The sequence below is a fragment of the Entelurus aequoreus genome, linkage group LG15, assembly GCF_033978785.1.
Source record: "Entelurus aequoreus isolate RoL-2023_Sb linkage group LG15, RoL_Eaeq_v1.1, whole genome shotgun sequence".
NCBI classification, from domain to species: Eukaryota; Metazoa; Chordata; class Actinopteri; order Syngnathiformes; family Syngnathidae; genus Entelurus; species Entelurus aequoreus.
Genome location: NC_084745.1, coordinates 35,271,616 through 35,288,896, shown reverse-complemented (window position 1 = coordinate 35,288,896; position 17,281 = coordinate 35,271,616). Strand labels below are relative to the sequence as shown.

Sequence of the window (17,281 nt, the reverse complement as noted above, 5' to 3'; positions counted from 1 at the left end):
TATCAATAGTGCTATTTCTATTGGTATTTGTATTGCTCCATTTGTAGTGTAACAATGTTCATTGTCATTTCTGTATTATTATTTATTTCACTAACTGCTTCTTTGCTATCACTTTTACCATCATATTTGTACATATCCCATTTGCTGATGTTGTTCTGTTGTTGTTGTTGTTGTTATTGTTGTGTTTGCTGTTGTTGTTGTCTCTCTGTCTTATCCCCCTCTTGTCCCCTCAATTTCCACCTAAGTCTTCCTTTTTTTCTCTTTCTGTCCCCTCCTGCTCCGGCCCGGCTGCACCAAATAATAATATAAATCCATTTATTAAAGTCAAATACAAATAAGGCAACAGGAGAATTATCCCACACTTCTCTTTTGTAAAGTAAATTTGTACAGCTGATATGGGCATCTACATCAACAATATGATTTGCCTGAGTAGCTGGACAGGACCAAAAAAAAAAAAAAATTAATAAAGGTTCCCTCTGGCTTCTTTTTCCAAAAAAGTCCGGTCTTATCACAGTTAAAAGGATTGGTAGAAATCCCACTTCACGAATAATATTCAAGTTGAAGCGCCAGCGTTGTCCGAGCAGCCTCGTGAAAGACGGCTTGTCCTTTTTAAACATTTCCAAACACCCACGGCTTGCCCTAAATTGTTCTTCCGTGCTGGTTCCAGCATGCTCACTTTTGGACATCATGTCGCCATATAAATGGCAAGCCATCTCTCGAATGACACAATGCTATCGCCGGCTAGCTGCTTCTCATTCAGCGACACTAGAAATAGCTTACCTACATTGTCCTGCACGTTCTCTTCGTCATTGTGAAGATATTTCACTCCTTCGGAAAAGTCAGCAGCCATTAAAACATCCTTTTTGATAATTGTTGCAATTGTGGACTTGTTTTTGCCATACATGTCAGCCAAAACATAAACAGGAAGTGACGTGTGGGGCCCGCCTCCTCAAAATAGTGTTTTACAGGAAGTGTTGTCATCAAAATAAAATATTTGGCGGCAAACAAAATAAAGAAATTAATAAAAAAAATGAATTAATGAGAGTACACCGAGGCATATTTGGCTGGATCTCAACGTACGTAGGCCGGAAAAAAACGCAAATAGAGGCGTTCGTGAATCGAGGTTCCATTGTATATCCCGCCCTCTTAAGACTTCTCGTACGTAATGATGTCATTATGTACGTGGCTTTAGGTGTTGGTAGCTAATAAAAGCAATTTGGATAGCTAACGTTAGCTATATTAGCCCTAATGTAAGTTATGTCATAATAACTTGATGACTGCAAATTGTTTGTTGCTTCTCTTGGACTGCTTTTGTAAGTGTGCGTGTGCTTGTACGTGTTGATGAGACTTGGTGAGTGACCGCCGTAAACATCAATCATTTTATTCGGGCCGGTAAAAATTGTCATGAAAAACTTTGTAATTGTGAAAAATATAGACAATTGTCAAATGAATGTGTTCTGGTAAACCACTAATAGTAAAATAAGCTAGCTGGTGGTTATATTTTTTGCTTTGAAAATTTCACTGCGGGGAAGTTGCAATACCAATACCTACCAATAAAAAATATGTACACTACAGGCCAAAAGTTTGGACACACCTTCTCATTTCAATGCGTTTTCGTTATTTTCATGACTATTTACCTTGTATATTGTCACTGAAGGCATCAAAACTATGACACCTGTGAAGGGAAAACTATTTCAGGTGACTACCTCTTGAAGCTCATCGAGAGAATGCCAAGAGTGTGCAAAGCAGTAATCAGAGCAAAGGGTGGCTATTGTGAAGAAACTAGAATATAAAACATGTTTTTAGTTATTTCACCTTTTTTTGTTAAGTACATAACTCCACATGTGTTCACTCATAGTTTTGATGCCTTCAGTGACAATCTACTATGTAAATAGTCATGAAAATAAAGAAAATGCATTGAATGAGAAGGTGTGTCCAAACTTTTGGCCTGTACTGTACATTCACTAAAATGTTTTACTTTTTTGTAACATCGGTAAAACAAATTGTCATACAAGTTTTTTTTTAATTCATAAAAAAAATAATTATATAATAAAAAACAGGTATGTATTAAAATTATTCTTAAATATTAATGTTGTCATTAATGTTCAAGTTTTTAAAACCTTATTATAATTTTTGCAGGTTTAATTCTTTTTCTTTTAATCTGTTGCTTTTCTCTCAGTATTTATAAGGCTATTGCCTTATCATATCCTTAAATGTTTTCATAGAATGTTTTTTTTTAAATTTGTTCTAAAAAAAAACAAAAAACAAAAAATTAATTGTATGACTAAAATGAAACAACAATCCTTGTTTACCAAAAATGTAAGTATTGTGTTCTGCTTTTTTGTAAAATAGAGTAACAAAAGGCCTTCATAAATAGCTTTAAAAAAAAGAAAACATATATTTCATATATAATGCAAAAACAAGCAAATATTAATAGTATTATTTTAAGATTTTTTGTTCTTTTTTTAAATCGGTATTGTAATTAATGTGGTTTTGTTACTTCCTAAAATATTAGTTTATTTCTGAATATATTATAAAAAATATAATATAAGATACATGATGGTATTAATAATTTTATTAAAAAAATATTTTGTCTAATAGTGCTGTCAAATGATAAAAAAAAAAAACTGAATAAAAATACTTTTTAATTTTAATTAATCACAGTAAATAACTTGCGTGCATAATTAGAAATAAAAAAAAAGACCACAATATTTTAACCCAAATGCAATTTTTTGTCAGAATTTCATAGAGGATTTTTTTTATGCACGTTATTTATTTGTTCAAAACTTGATAACTGTTTTATCTAAAGTACTGTCTAGATGTATTTTGAAGAGAAATCTTTTATTTAGCACACCAGTTGGAATCTCCCCACTCATCTTTGCACTGACTCAAAGGAGCATGTGGGATCAAAATAAATTGCGGGTTTAAACTGTTTATACATGATTTGTGATTAATTGCATGAGTTAAAGCGTTAACTTTGACAGCCCTAATTAATATACTAAAGTAGGTTTTTCATATTAAAATTTTCATTTATAAAACTGAAGAAATTATGAATTCCTCTGTCGCACACCATTTTGTTTTTGCCATTTTCCAAAAAAGTGTTGGGAAGCAGCTTCCTTTGTTAGTAGAACCGCTTCTCATCTGTCTCCATTAGCACACTCTGTAGCCACTTAGCATAGGCTTTGAAATACCATCGCTGCAATTATGATGTTTTCTTTCTCGGAGTGGGCCAAAGATTAGGTTTCTCGCGTATCGGGTCGCAGTTTAGCAAAGTGTTGCAGCTGCACGAAAAGCGAGTCAAATGGTCTGTGTTGGGCCAACGTGGACCCAAAACAAGCGTTAACTCTCGCCTCTCCTCCTCCAGGTGTTCCTGCAGCGTCTCAACCAATACGCCGCCACCAAGATGGACAAGAACATCACAGAGGAAACGGTGAAGGTGAGAAGAAATGCATGTTGTGAATGGGCCAGCCAGGAAACAGCTGTTAATGTCATCTATTTATAAGCCCTTCCAGCTGGGGGACATCATAGAGGATGCGCTCGCTTTGAGGTAAACACCACTGGATATTTACTGCAACAACCCCCAGCTTTTCCAAAATAGACTCACCATTTTATGTTGTGTTTGGGAACACGTCGTCCTCGAGAGGATTTAAGAAGAGGTCGCTACAGTGTCACGCAGCAACTCCAATAGCAAAAAAAAAAAAAAAAAAAAAGCGGAAACCACAAATATTACATGTTGTGTTTCTTATTTGGGCTTCTCTGTTCTTTTTCAACTCATGTTTGGAATAAACCGATCAAAGCAGACATGCTCATTCATAACATTTGGGTGGACCAGACATTCCTTCATGTCAACTTATTGATTCCAGACAACAAAAGCAGCTGAAAAGAACATTTGCACGTTGTTGTTTTTTCAGTAAAAATGGACAACAACCAGATTTAACCTCTGCTATGTCTAAGAAGCACTTTGTGTTTACTTACACGTTAGCCGGGTTAGCTTGAGCATGCAGAAGGGTGCACATAGAATAGAAACTATAACCATTTAGAGGCAAACTTAAGCTGAAGTAAAAGCTCTCTATAAAAAACTTATAATTTCTCCCTACGATAATAACCTACAAATTAGTGATGGGTCCGGCAACACCGATGCATCGGCGCATGCGTCGAGCTCATAGAGCAAAACCCTGTGTCGGTGCGCGTACCGCTTTTAGAAAGTCACGTGACCGATCATGAGCTGTTTCGGTCACGTGACCGATACACGAATTGTGTCGCACTGACGCCTCCTCTGTGCCCTGTGAGCGGGTCTTTTCTACAGCCGGAGAAATAATAACTAAGAAGAGAAATCGTCTAAAATTTAATCCGTTGTAAAAACTTTTTTTTAAAAATAAAAATGTGTAAAAAAAAAAGAAAAAAAAAAAGCCACATTTATTGACTGTATCTAAAAAAGATAAAAATATATTTTTATTTAAAGGCCTACTGAAATGAAATTTTCTTATTTAAACAGGGATAGCAGGTCCATTCTATGTGTCATACTTGATCATTTCGCGATATTGCCATATTTTTGCTGAAAGGATTTAGTAGAGAACATCGACGATAAAGTTCGCAACTTTTGGTCGCTGATAAAAAAGCCTTGCCTGTACCGGAAGTAGCGTGACGTCACAGGTTGTGGAGCGCCTCACATCTGCACATTGTTTACAATCATGGCCAGCAGCGAGAGCGATTCGGACCGAGAAAGTGACGATTACCCCATTAATTTGAGTGAGGATGAAAGATTTGTGGATGAGGAAGTGAGAGTGAAGGACTAGAGGGCAGTGGAAGCGATTCAGATAGGGAAGATGCTGTGAGAGGCGGGTGGGACCTGATATTCAGCTGGGAATGACTAAAACAGTAAATAAACACAAGACATATATATACTCTATTAGCCACAACACAACCAGGCTTATATTTAATATGCCACAAATTAATTCCGCATAACAAACACCTCCCCCCTCCCGTCCATACAACCCACCAATACAACTCAAACACCCGCACAACACACTCAATCCCACAGCCCAAAGTACCGTTCACCTCCGTAAAGTTCATACAGCACATATATTTCCCCAAAGTTACGTACGTGACATGCACATAGCGGCACGCACGTACGGGCAAGCGATCAAATGTTTGGAAGCCAAAGCTGTACTCACGGTAGCGCGTCTGCTAGCCAACTCAAAGTCCTCCTGGTTGTGTTGCTGTAGCCAGCCGCTAATACACAGATCCCACCTACAGCTTTCTTCTTTGCTGTCTTCATTGTTCATTAAACAAATTGCAAAAGATTCACCAACACAGATGTCCAGAATACTGTGGAATTTTGCGATGAAAACAGACGACATAATAGCTGGCCACAATGCTGTCCCAATATGTCTGCACAATGCACGACGTCACGCGCAAACGTCATCATACCGAGACGTTTTCAGCAGAATATTTTGCGGGAAATTTAAAATTGCACTTTACTAATCTAACCCGGCCGTATTGGCATGTGTTCCAATGTTAAGATTTCATCATTGATATATAAATTATCAGACTGCGTGGTTGGTAGTAGTGGGTTTCAGTAGGCCTTTAAATGAAGATATGAAATAATCCTAAATGAAATACAATGACTTGGTTTATATTATTGTATATGCTAGGTCATAAAATCAGTGTCAGTTGAGTCGGTCCATAGGTTGCCTGTAGGGATTTTTAATGTCCAGCAGATGTCAGTATTTAGTGACACAGTATCGACACAGTATCAATACAGTTTTGCAATGTGTCGAAACGCTTCATGACGCCTCATCAACCCATCACTACTACAAATTGAGCCAAAATGGCATGCACTACTTGGCTGGAACCAGCTGTTGATTCCACCGACATAAAACACCTCCTTATAGCATGATTCTGCTACAATTCGACTACTACTGGCATGGAAACAAGAGTTCAGAACATTCAGCGAAGGATTCTGTCAACCAATAAAACTAGCTTCAGACTTCTTCTGTTTGTTTGAGATTGTCATTACTGCCACAAGTGGTGGAAAAGGGCATTACAACTGAGTACCACTGCAGTCTATAAGGACCACAGCTGAGAAACAGTTGTTTTTCGGCGGCCCTCTAGTGGGCTCTCAATGGGCCCCTTCCCTTTGGTTAAGAAACACTGCTATACTGTATACATCCTAGTTTACATGTATTTATATATGTATTTAACCTTTATTTATAGAGGGTAAGGCAATTTAACAACAGATTCTCATGTACAATGCTGACCTACCAAAGAGGCAGTATTTACATGTAAGATATGTTGAAGTGTGATGATCATTGTCTATCATTCACCAACAAAAATTAATGCTATAGGTCCCTTTCAACAGTTCACAAATGCTCTTAATGTGGGGGGATAAATATGTTGGAACAAAAATGAATGCTTTAGATAAACACTTTAAGTGTAAAACATACATGTCTGCAACTTGTGGTCAACAGAGCAGACAACAAGGAAGCCTTTGGTGGTGTTTCTTACTATAGTTATCATTAACTATTACTATTATTAGTTTGAGTTATTTAAATAATACAGTCATTTGACAATGAGATCTGATTATGTGCTTTAACTGCCATCTTGTGTCTACTTTTAAGTCTGTGTGGTATAAAACGAGTAAAACATCAATACAGTATATATTTTCAAATTTTTGTTGTAATCCTGTGCTTTTTTAGGTCAAAGTTACAAGGAACACTCAAGACATTGATAACGCATTGCTAAAATCCCACGTTGATTCAATGTGATTGAAAATTAAGGCATTTTTGGCTGCAACAATCGCAAAAAAAGTCTGTGAAATCTCCAATATTTTTTTTTCAACACTTTGCATTTGTCATTTTTTTCTGCTCTCTCAGGTGTTGTTCTCCAACATTGAGGACATCCTGGCGGTGCACAGAGACTTCCTGTCCATGGTGGAGGAGCGTCTCCAGCCCGACCCGCACGCTCACCACGAGATCGGACGCTGCTTTTTGCACTTTGTGAGTTAGAAACAACTTTATTTTCTGGTTTCATTTATTTAGTTCTTTGTGCTGCGATATGATATCCACTCATTGAACGCGCAAATGACTTATCACAAGTGATCAAGGCTTGTTTTCTGTTCTGTGTTGATTACTCCCTGCTGTAAAGATTCCCGGAACAAACAATTTGATCCCCTTTGAGTCTGAAGACTCAAAGGGGAATCAAATCAAAAGTTTTGCACTGACCTCTCCCTTCATGTGGAATCCATTAGATGAGGGGTGTCCAAACTTTTTCCAACCACGGCCACATACTGATAAATCAAAGGATGAGGAGGCCATTTAGATTTTTTGATACATGTTTTTATATGTTATAGGCGACAAAGTATATTATTATCATTATGTGTTATTGTTCAGTTCAACTTGTCCTTGCCTTTTTGCATTTTTTTTTTTTGTAAAAATAGTTTACTTGTTTAAGAGTACTTTTAGGAATGTGACCAGTAAAAAATAACTCTGTGCCGCTAAAGGCCTGTGGGCCTCACTTTTAGACACCCGTGATCGAGAATGCCTCCTACATCCACAATGTGGTCAGCACTAGGGATTTATATACACCGACCATTATTTGTTGTTACTACCAGGTATTGAGTCGCGTAAAATCAAAGGGTGCCATATTTCGATACCTTTTGTTGCTTGTGATGTCATGTGTGGTTGCAGACTCGGCCGGTTTAAACAATTGACTGGTAAACAAGCACTCAAGCAGCACTTAGAGTAGACTCGGCCAAACTGCCTCTAAGTAATGTTGCAATTTTCCACGCCAGCAGAGCAAGTATTCCGGATAGAAACATGTGAATGTAAAGTAAAGCTTGATGCTAATTTACATTAAATTTACCATAGACATGCTACTGATTAGCATTAGCGATGTTACATGGCAATTTCAAAAACTCCAAATTTGGTAATGAAAACTACAACTAAGATGCACTTTACAATCAAACAGCTGGTGTGTAATAGACTTAGACTTAGACTTCCTTAATTGTCATTCAAATTTGAACTTTACAGTACAGAAAAGAACAACATTTTGTTGCATTAGTTTGTTGTAGTGCAGGATAAAAGAGCAATAATGTGCAGATATAAATAGATTTACTGTACAGATAAATATATTGCACTTTTGCATATGCATCCACGTTTATGGATGTATGTTATATTGTCTTTATATTCCAGCAAGTTAATCCGTTTTTGGGGGAGAATTGAGGGGATGATGATGATTACGATGTGTTCAAGAGTCTTATGGCCTGAGGGAAGAAGCTGTTACAGAACCTGGAGGTTCTGCTACATAGCCTGCGGAACCTCTTTCCAGAGTCCAGCAGTGAAAACAGTCCTTGGTGGGGGTGGGAGGAGTCACTACAATACTTACAGTATAAACACTTTATAGGGTGCAACAGAAGACTAAATTCAGCTTAATGAAATAGACTACTGTCTAAGGCAACACACCATAGCCCATACACGTCTTGGAATTGCAACTGCACGCAAATTCACTATATAACACTTGCAAATGAGACTTAGATGTGTAAACAAACTGGACAGCACAGTCATTATGTTCAATAAAAAAGGGAGGATGTATTGTTCAAGAAATTAACATTATTTAACACATGAACACACACAGAAGTACTGACATTTGGTACCGTTTACAAGTCCGCACTGATTCAGTTTATTCAAGAGTATTAAGCCAGTTTACACTTCTACAGCCTGAATCTCAGTTATATGCTATTGCTCACAAGGTATATTATTATTACTGCACATTAGCAATATCTTCAGCTTTTTATCTTTTTTTGTAGTCATCTTGTTTAACTGTAACTTTAGACTGTGCCGCGGGCCAATAAAAACCAAGCTGTCGGCCGCAAATGGCCCCCGGGGGGCATTTTGGACCCCCTGCATTATTCCTGCAATCATTCCTATAAAACAGGATGAAGATGCAGTACTGTTGGGCCAATCACAACAATCCTAGTAATGTAGCACAATAGTGGAGTACACGACCCTTACTTGCTTCTTTGCCACATTGTAGTGTTAAAGTAGCTCTTTTGTATTGCTGTACCTGCCAAAAGTATGGAGACTAATGGAGAAATGGAAAAGTGTGTTTAAACTCTGGTAAAAAACAAACAAAACAACTAACCCTCTGTCGTTTGCAGAGGAGTCGTTTCCAGATTTACGACGAGTACTGCGGCAATCACGAGAAGGCTCAGAGGTTGCTACTGGAGCTCAACAAGATCCGCAGCGTCCGCACGTGCTTGTTGGTGAGCGAAAATCCTAACTTAAAAACCCTTGTATTACTTACACATGTTCACATGAAAGCAGCCTCCATCCACTCTTAATGAGAAATTAGATGCAACTAAAATAGATTTTTTTTTTTACTAGCGCTGTCACACGATAACAATTTTCATTCAATTAATTGCGATCGATTATGAATTTTTAATCTATATAAATCATGTTTCATTTTGCATAAGCAAAGAGATAAAAAAAATGCATGAATATATATAATATTGATAATGGATTGAGGTGACGACTTGTCCAGGGTGTACCCCACCTTCTGCCCGATTGTAGCTGAGATGGGCTCCAGCGACCCCGAAGGGAATAAGCGGTAGAAAATGGATGGATAGATGAATGGATGGATTAACGTACATTTTGACAGCCCTCATTTATTTTAACATATTTTACCTTGAAGCTTTGACTTGTCAAAAGGGCAAAAACATTTTATTTGAACATTGACAAGAGTCTTTGTAGAACTGGAAAGCCATCATTGAGGTCTTTAATTCAACATGTGGTTTTTCAAAGAGTTTTGATCTTGTTTTTTTTAAACTTTGAGCTAAAGTCAGTGTTTCCCATAAACTGCCAAGATACCTGTGGCGGTGGGGGCGTGGCTATGGGCGTGGTCACCATGACATCGAGTAATTTGCATAATTTAATACAATGATATGATTTTCTCTAAAAAGGCTCAAAAAATGTATACTTACTAATTAATAATAACAGTTTTGTTTTAAACGTCCATCCATCCATCCATCTATCCATTTTACAATATAATTACAACACTTTATGTACATATTTATATACAGATTTGAACAATAAGTTATTCACTGAAATATATTTATTAACTGTGGTTCCTACAAAAAATATATCTCATAAAATATAAAAGCTAAAATGTCTCTTAAAGCTCTGCCTCTTTAATTAGTGCATACTAAATAATTTAACTTTAGCCTACTACTACAACCATATTATTTACCAGCAACATAAAGTGAAACAGAGGCAGAGGTGTCCTGCCACAGTCAGTAACAAATAAACAGAAAACAGTAGTGGTCAAATACAAATAAGGCAACAAGAGAAGTATCCTACACTTCTCTTTTGTAAAGTAAATCTGAACAGCCTATATGGGCATCTACATCAACTATATGATTTGCCTGAGAAGCTGGACAGGACAAAAACAAAACAAACAAACAAAAAATTTTTTTATTTTTTTATTTTATTTGTGGCGGACGTAATTCTTTCGTGGCGGGCCGCCACAAATAAATGAATGTGTGGGAAACACTGAAAGTCGACATCAACTACTACTAATCCACTGTGGTTGGATAAAGATTTTTCTAATTTACATGGTGCCGTGACCCTGACCTTTGATCTTTTTTTAGGACATAATAGAGACAAGGGAAGTTTGACCTCAGGGCAACGTCCACCAAAACAATTCAACTGAGAAACTAAAAAACTTTTTTGGAGACAATCAGATATTACACTAGCTTTAGTTTTTGTTGTAATGCTGACCTTTAACCTCTCTGGAGCACAAAAAACAACGTATGAGGGTATATTGAGAAAAATAATTACTGCCGGGGAAAGCCCTCATAAAGGTATTTATTTGAGGTATTTGTTAAAAGATTTTGGACCTCTTAATCGGGCTGTTTGCAACATTTACGCGTAGAGGGCGCTAACTTTCCACAATGTTGTCAATATTATACCCCGCCCTCTTTCGGCTTTCAGCACATGCTGACGTAAACTACGCCTGTACACAACACACATCCACACGCACTAGATACGTGTGTGGTCAAGCTAATTTAAACAATTTAGCAAATATTACCTACTAACGTTAGCTATCATTGAATGTATATTCTATGGTAACAACATCATGACTGGTGGGTTTTAAAAATGTAGCTTTAAGCAAGTTGCAAACAGCCTCTTTCACAGTCAACTTGAACTTTCAAATGTGGAAAATTATGATTTTTAAAAGGATGCGTGTGATGTTAAACGGGGCTTTAAAGTGACATTTTTGTGTATTTTGTAGTCCAAAGTGGCATTAAAAGTACTCGGACATAAAAAGCTTGAACATAAACATACCCTTATAGTTAAACAAACAAAGTCACCCACACATAGCGGGCTGGACAGTGTCAAATCCTGTCCCAGTGTGCGTATGAGTGAGCCAGACAGCTGATGTGCGGGGGTTGACTTCCTCTTCCCCTGCCGAGGCTTCCACACGGGGAGCATCATGTATGTTGCTGGAAGAACAAAGATGGCTGCATGCCTGTTCGCTGGCTTTGCACAGATGGGTGTGTGTGTGTGTTTGTGGGGCACAACATCCATCACTCCTTTTTAAGACGTAAAGACTATAGTTAGTATGTAATTATGGTATAATAAATAAGGCAAAATGGAGTGAGTACAATACTTGGCTGCAACCACGCTAACTACGCTGGACAGCATTATTCAGAAAAAATACAAAAACTGGTATGGAAACAGGAGTTTAGAACATTTAGAGAGTATTCTGCTAAAAATTATGTTAGAAAAAGATACATTTACTGTTAATTTTCCCCATAGTTTGGTACATTTTGATACATTTCCTGTTTCAAAAATAAAAAAGGAAATATTTGATAATGATAATATTATGTATGTATATATATATATATATATATATATATATATATATTGATTGCCAAAAGTATTTGGCCACCTGCCTTGACTCACATATGAACTTGAAGTGCCATCCCATTCCTAATCCATAGGGTTCAATATGATGTCGGTCCATTTTTTGCAGCTATTACAGCTTCAACTCTTCTGGGAAGGCTGTCCACAAGGTTGCGGAGTGTGTTTATAGGAATGTTCGACCATTCTTCCAAAAGCACAGTCTCCATGCCTAAGTGCTTGATTTTATACAACTGTGGCTGGGCCAAGTGATTAGGACACCTGATTCTGATCATTTGGATGGGTGGCCAAATACTTTGATTCGATTCAAAATCTTTGGGTGTCCCACGATTCGATTCAAAATCGATTCTTGGGGTCACGATTCGATTCAAAATCGATTTTTTTTTCAATTCAAAATGATTCTCGATTCAAAAACGGAAAAAAGAAAAAAAAACGGAAAAAAAAAAAAACTATTTTTTTTTTCAGATTCAAAAGGATTCTCTATTCATTCAATACATAGGATTTCAGCAGGATCTACCCCAGTCTGCTGACATGCAAGCAGAGTAGTAGATTTTTGGAAAAAGCTTTTATAATTGTAAAGGACAATGTTTTATCAACTGATTGCAATAATGTACTTTTGTTTTAACTATTAAATGAACCAAAAATATGACTTATTTTATCTTTGTGAAAATATTGGACACAGTGTGTTGTCAAGCTTATGAGATGCGATGCAAGTGTAAGCCACTGTGACACTATTGTTCAATTATTTTTATTTTTATAAATGTCTAATGATGGATGGATGATGACGGATTTTTAATCACTGCTATGTTGAAATTGCAACTAATATTGATACTGTTGTTGATAATATTCATTTTTGTTTCACTACTTTTGGATTGTTCTGTGTCGTGTTTGTGTCTCCTCTCAATTGCTCTGTTTATTGCAGTTCCGAGTGTTGCTGGGTCGGGTTTGGTTTTGGAATTGGATTACATTGTTATTAGGGATGTCCGATAATGCCTTTTTGCCGATATCCGATATTCCGATATTGTCCAACTCTTTAATTACCGATACCGATATCAACCGATACCGATATCAACCGATATATGCAGTCGTGGAATTAACACATTATTATGCCTAATTTGGACAACCAGGTATGGTGAAGATAAGGTACTTTTAAAAAAAATTAGTAAAATAAGATAAATAAATTAAAAACATTTTCTTGAATAAAAAAGAAAGTACAACAATATAAAAACAGTTACATAGAAACTAGTAATGAATGAAAATTAGTAAAATTAACTGTTAAAGGTTAGTACTATTAGTGGACCAGCAGCACGCACAATCATGTGTGCTTATGGACTGTATCCCTTGCAGACTGTATTGATATATATTGATATATAATGTAGGAACCAGAATATTAATAACAGAAAGAAACAACCCTTTTGTGTGAATGAGTGGGGGAGGGAGGTTTTTTGGGTTGGTGCACTAATTGTAAGTGTATCTTGTGTTTTTTATGTTGATTTAATAAAAAAAAACAAAAAACAAAAAAAAAACCCGATACCGATGATAAAAAAAACGATACCGATAATTTCCGATATTTCATTTTAACGCATATATCGGCCGATAATATCGGCAGGCCGATATTATCGGACATCTCTAATTGTTATGGTATTGCTGTGTATTGTTTTGTTGGATTGATTAATTAAAAAAAATAAAAATAATAAATAAAATATATTTTTATAAATAAAAAAAATAAATAAATAAATAGATTTTTTAAAATTGAGAATCGATTCTGAATCGCACAACGTGACAATCACGATTCGAATTCGAATCGATTTTTTCTCACAACCCTAATATATATATATACTGTATATACACACAAAACCAGTGAAGTTGGCACGTTGTGTGACAACTTCACTGGTTTTGTGTGTGTATATATTGTGTGTATATATATATATATATATATATATATATATATATATATATATATATATATATATATATATATATATATATATATATATACACACACAAAACCAGTAAAGTTAGCACGTTGTGTAAATCGTAAATAAAAACAGAATACAATGATTTGCAAATCCTTTTTTAACTTATATTCAATAGGATAAACTACAAAGACAAGATATTTAATGTTCGAACTGAGAAACTTTTTTTTTTTTTTGCAAATATTAATTAACTTAGAATTTAATGGCAGCAACACAGTGGTAATAATGCCCCTGTGCCATCACACTGTTACATGACCTTTCCTTTTAACAACACTCTGTAAACGTTTGGGAACTGAGGAGACCAATTTTTTAAGCTTTTCAGGTGGAATTATTTTTCATTCTTGCTTGATGTACAGCTTAAGTTGTTCAACAGTCCGGGGTCTCCGTTGTGGTATTTTACGCTACATAATGTGCCACACATTTTCAATGGGAGACAGGTCTGGACTACAGGCAGGCCAGTCTAGTACCCCCACTCTTTTACTACAAAGCCACGCTGTTGTAACACGTGCAATGTGGCTTGGCATTGTCTTGCTGAAATAAGCAGGGGCATCCATGAAAAAGATGTTGCTTGGATGGCAACATATGTTGCTCCAAAACCTGTATGTACCTTTCAGCATTAATGGCGCCTTCACAGATGTGTAAGTTACCCATGATTTGGCCACTAATACACCCCCATACCATCACAGATGCTGGCTTTTGAACTTTGCGCCTATAACAGTCCGGAGGGTTCTTTTCCTCTTTTGTCCGGAGGACACAACGTCCACAGTTTCCAAAAACAATTTGAAATGTGGACTCGTCAGACCACAGAACACTTTTCCACTTTGCATCAGTCCATCTTAGATGAGCTCAGGCCCAGCTAAGCTGGCGGCGTTTCTGGGTGTTGTTGATAAATGACTTTCACTTTGCATAGTAGAGTTTTAACTTGCACTTACAGATGTAGGGACCAACTGTAGTTACTGACAGTGGTTTTCTGAAGTTTTCTTGAGACCATGTGGTAATATCCTTTACACACTGATGTTGCCTGAGGGATCGAAGGTCGCAGGCACTGCCGCTTACGTGTAGTGATTTCTTCAGATTTTCTGAACCTTTTGATGATATTATGGACCGTAGAAGGGACAAGCGGTAGAAAATGGATGGATGGTGAAATCCCTAAAATCCTTGCAAAAGGTCATTGAGAAATGTTGTTCTTAAACTGTTTAACAATTTGCTCACGCTTTTGTTCACGAAGTGGTGACCCTCGCCCCATCCTTGTTTGTGAATGACTGAGCATTTCATGGAAGCTGCTTTTATACCCAATCATGGCACCCACCTGTTCCCAATTAGCCTGTTCACCTGTGAGATGTTCCAAATAAGTGTTTGATGAGCATTCCTCAACTTTCTCAGTCGTTTTTGCCACTTATGCCAGCTTTTTTGAAACATGTTGCAGGCATCAAATTCCAATTTAGCTAATATTTGCAAAACATAACAAAGTTTACCAGTTCAAACGTTAAGTATCTTGTCTTTGCAGTCTATTCAATTGAATATAGGTTGAAAAGAATTTGCAAATCATTGTATTCTGTTTTTATTTACGATTTACACAACATGCATGGTTTTGTATATACCTGTATGTGTGTGTGTATATATGTGTATGTATATACGCGTACAGTCGTGGTCAAAAGTTTACATACACTTGTAAAGAACATAATGTCATGGCTGGTCAGGCGTCCCAATACTTTTGACTGTCTCTGCTTTAGAACTGCATGTTGCTGGGAGGTAGAAAAAACACAGAGGTGCCACTGGAGGGTTACCTGGTGGCTCCCATTCAGAGGATCTGCAAGTACCCGCTGCTGCTACGAGTGAGTACACTGTACCTCCTGACTTCTAACCCTTACGTTACGCAGACGCCACCTGCTCCTTCTGGATTGTTCCATGCACCTCCTCAGCCCAGCCAGGACAACCTCTCATTCATACCTACTCTCCTTGGTTGTGAGTCAGAAGAAGAAAAAAAAAATCCATTTCCCCCTACACCAGCGATACTTAACCCGCGTTCAAAGCCTCATTTGAAGTAAAGGCCATACGCTCGTCTCTCTATATGTCATTCGTCTTCGTCTATTAACTCAGACAGACGTTGTCCAAACAGCCGTCACGATGGACGCACAGATGGAAGAATAATAAAGTGAGTAATTTGACTCCCGCTCATATTGAAGACTCACAGCTGCTCCCTGCTGTAAAAGGTGTCAGATTGACTCCCTGGACCATGTAAAGCACTCGTACAGGAGATGACCCGCTACATTAACATGTACAGTGTTACCTACCTGTTTCTTCCCACAAAAACATTTACAAAAACAATCCAATTACGCCGTTCCAGACACCCAAAAATATCGACATTTTATAGAGATTATTAATAGTTTGACATGCAGAAAACAATGCGAAATGAATATTTAGTTTATTACACACAATGTTTGGCCATGCGATAACTATTGTGGTGTACAAAAAGTAGCGCAAAATCTTGGTGAGAATTTTATGAAAAGTGTGGCGTACAAAAAGGCGAGGCACAGCACAACTGTATATGTTTAGATAGTAGGGGTAAGCAGCAACCTTTTTCCGTAATCCCCGGACTATAGCGCACTCCTACTGTAGATATAACCCACACCCACCAAATGTTTGGACTAATTTAATTTAGTTTAAAAGTCTATCAGCTGCAGGTGCACACCTTGAAACATGAAATATATATGTTAATTCCCAAATGTAACAGACTGTAGAAATGTCATTTAGCGTGGCTTTTGTCCTTCTCCTCATCCTGCAAACTGAAACCACTGAAGTCGCCCGTTATTGGTGGTGGATTTCCGTACCGTGCTGCGGCTATTTCCTTTTTTCTAAGGCTGGGTCGATCGTCTTCTGCTTTGGGGCTGCATTTTGTGCATTTCGGCGTGTCTTCTCCGTATTGAGGGTGAGTCCATAACGCTTTAAATGATTGTACAGTGCATTTTTATTAATGTGAACAATTTCCTTGGTTAGCCCATTCGGCAATTTCATTGGTCTGATTTTACTAGGCTACATTTATAGGCAACATGTGAAGCTATCAACCCGAAAAGATCCATAAGTTAGCCGCAGCATTGTTCAAAGTGTGGGGGAAAAAAGTAGCAAGTTATAGTCTGGAAATTACAGTAAAAGCCAAATTAAATGTTTTGTAGTCATAATTTGTGTATATGTACACTCGGGGCGTTCAATGTTTCGATCAGATAACATAGAATATATTGGTCTGTATTTATGCAAAATGTCTGAAAGTGGCCCCTTGCATTCTTCAGTATCATGTTTTGTGGGCCCCCTACTTAACATCAAAGTTTTCTGTTAGGGAGGCAAATTTTTCATGCATCCCAGGGATCTTGAATGAAACTAAGCTGG

General features: G+C 37.2%; 1 protein-coding gene across 1 annotated transcript in view; it reads left to right on the top strand.

The window, feature by feature from the left end:
* Positions 1 to 17,281, top strand: part of prex2 (phosphatidylinositol-3,4,5-trisphosphate-dependent Rac exchange factor 2) — a 230,730-nt gene that overhangs the window by 37,673 nt on the left and 175,776 nt on the right. Inside the window, exons 2-5 of the mRNA XM_062021283.1 lie at positions 3,365 to 3,436; positions 6,876 to 6,998; positions 9,158 to 9,262; positions 15,631 to 15,732. Of these exons, the coding sequence (XP_061877267.1) occupies positions 3,365 to 3,436; positions 6,876 to 6,998; positions 9,158 to 9,262; positions 15,631 to 15,732 (402 nt within the window). The remainder of the gene's footprint in view (positions 1 to 3,364; positions 3,437 to 6,875; positions 6,999 to 9,157; positions 9,263 to 15,630; positions 15,733 to 17,281) is intronic.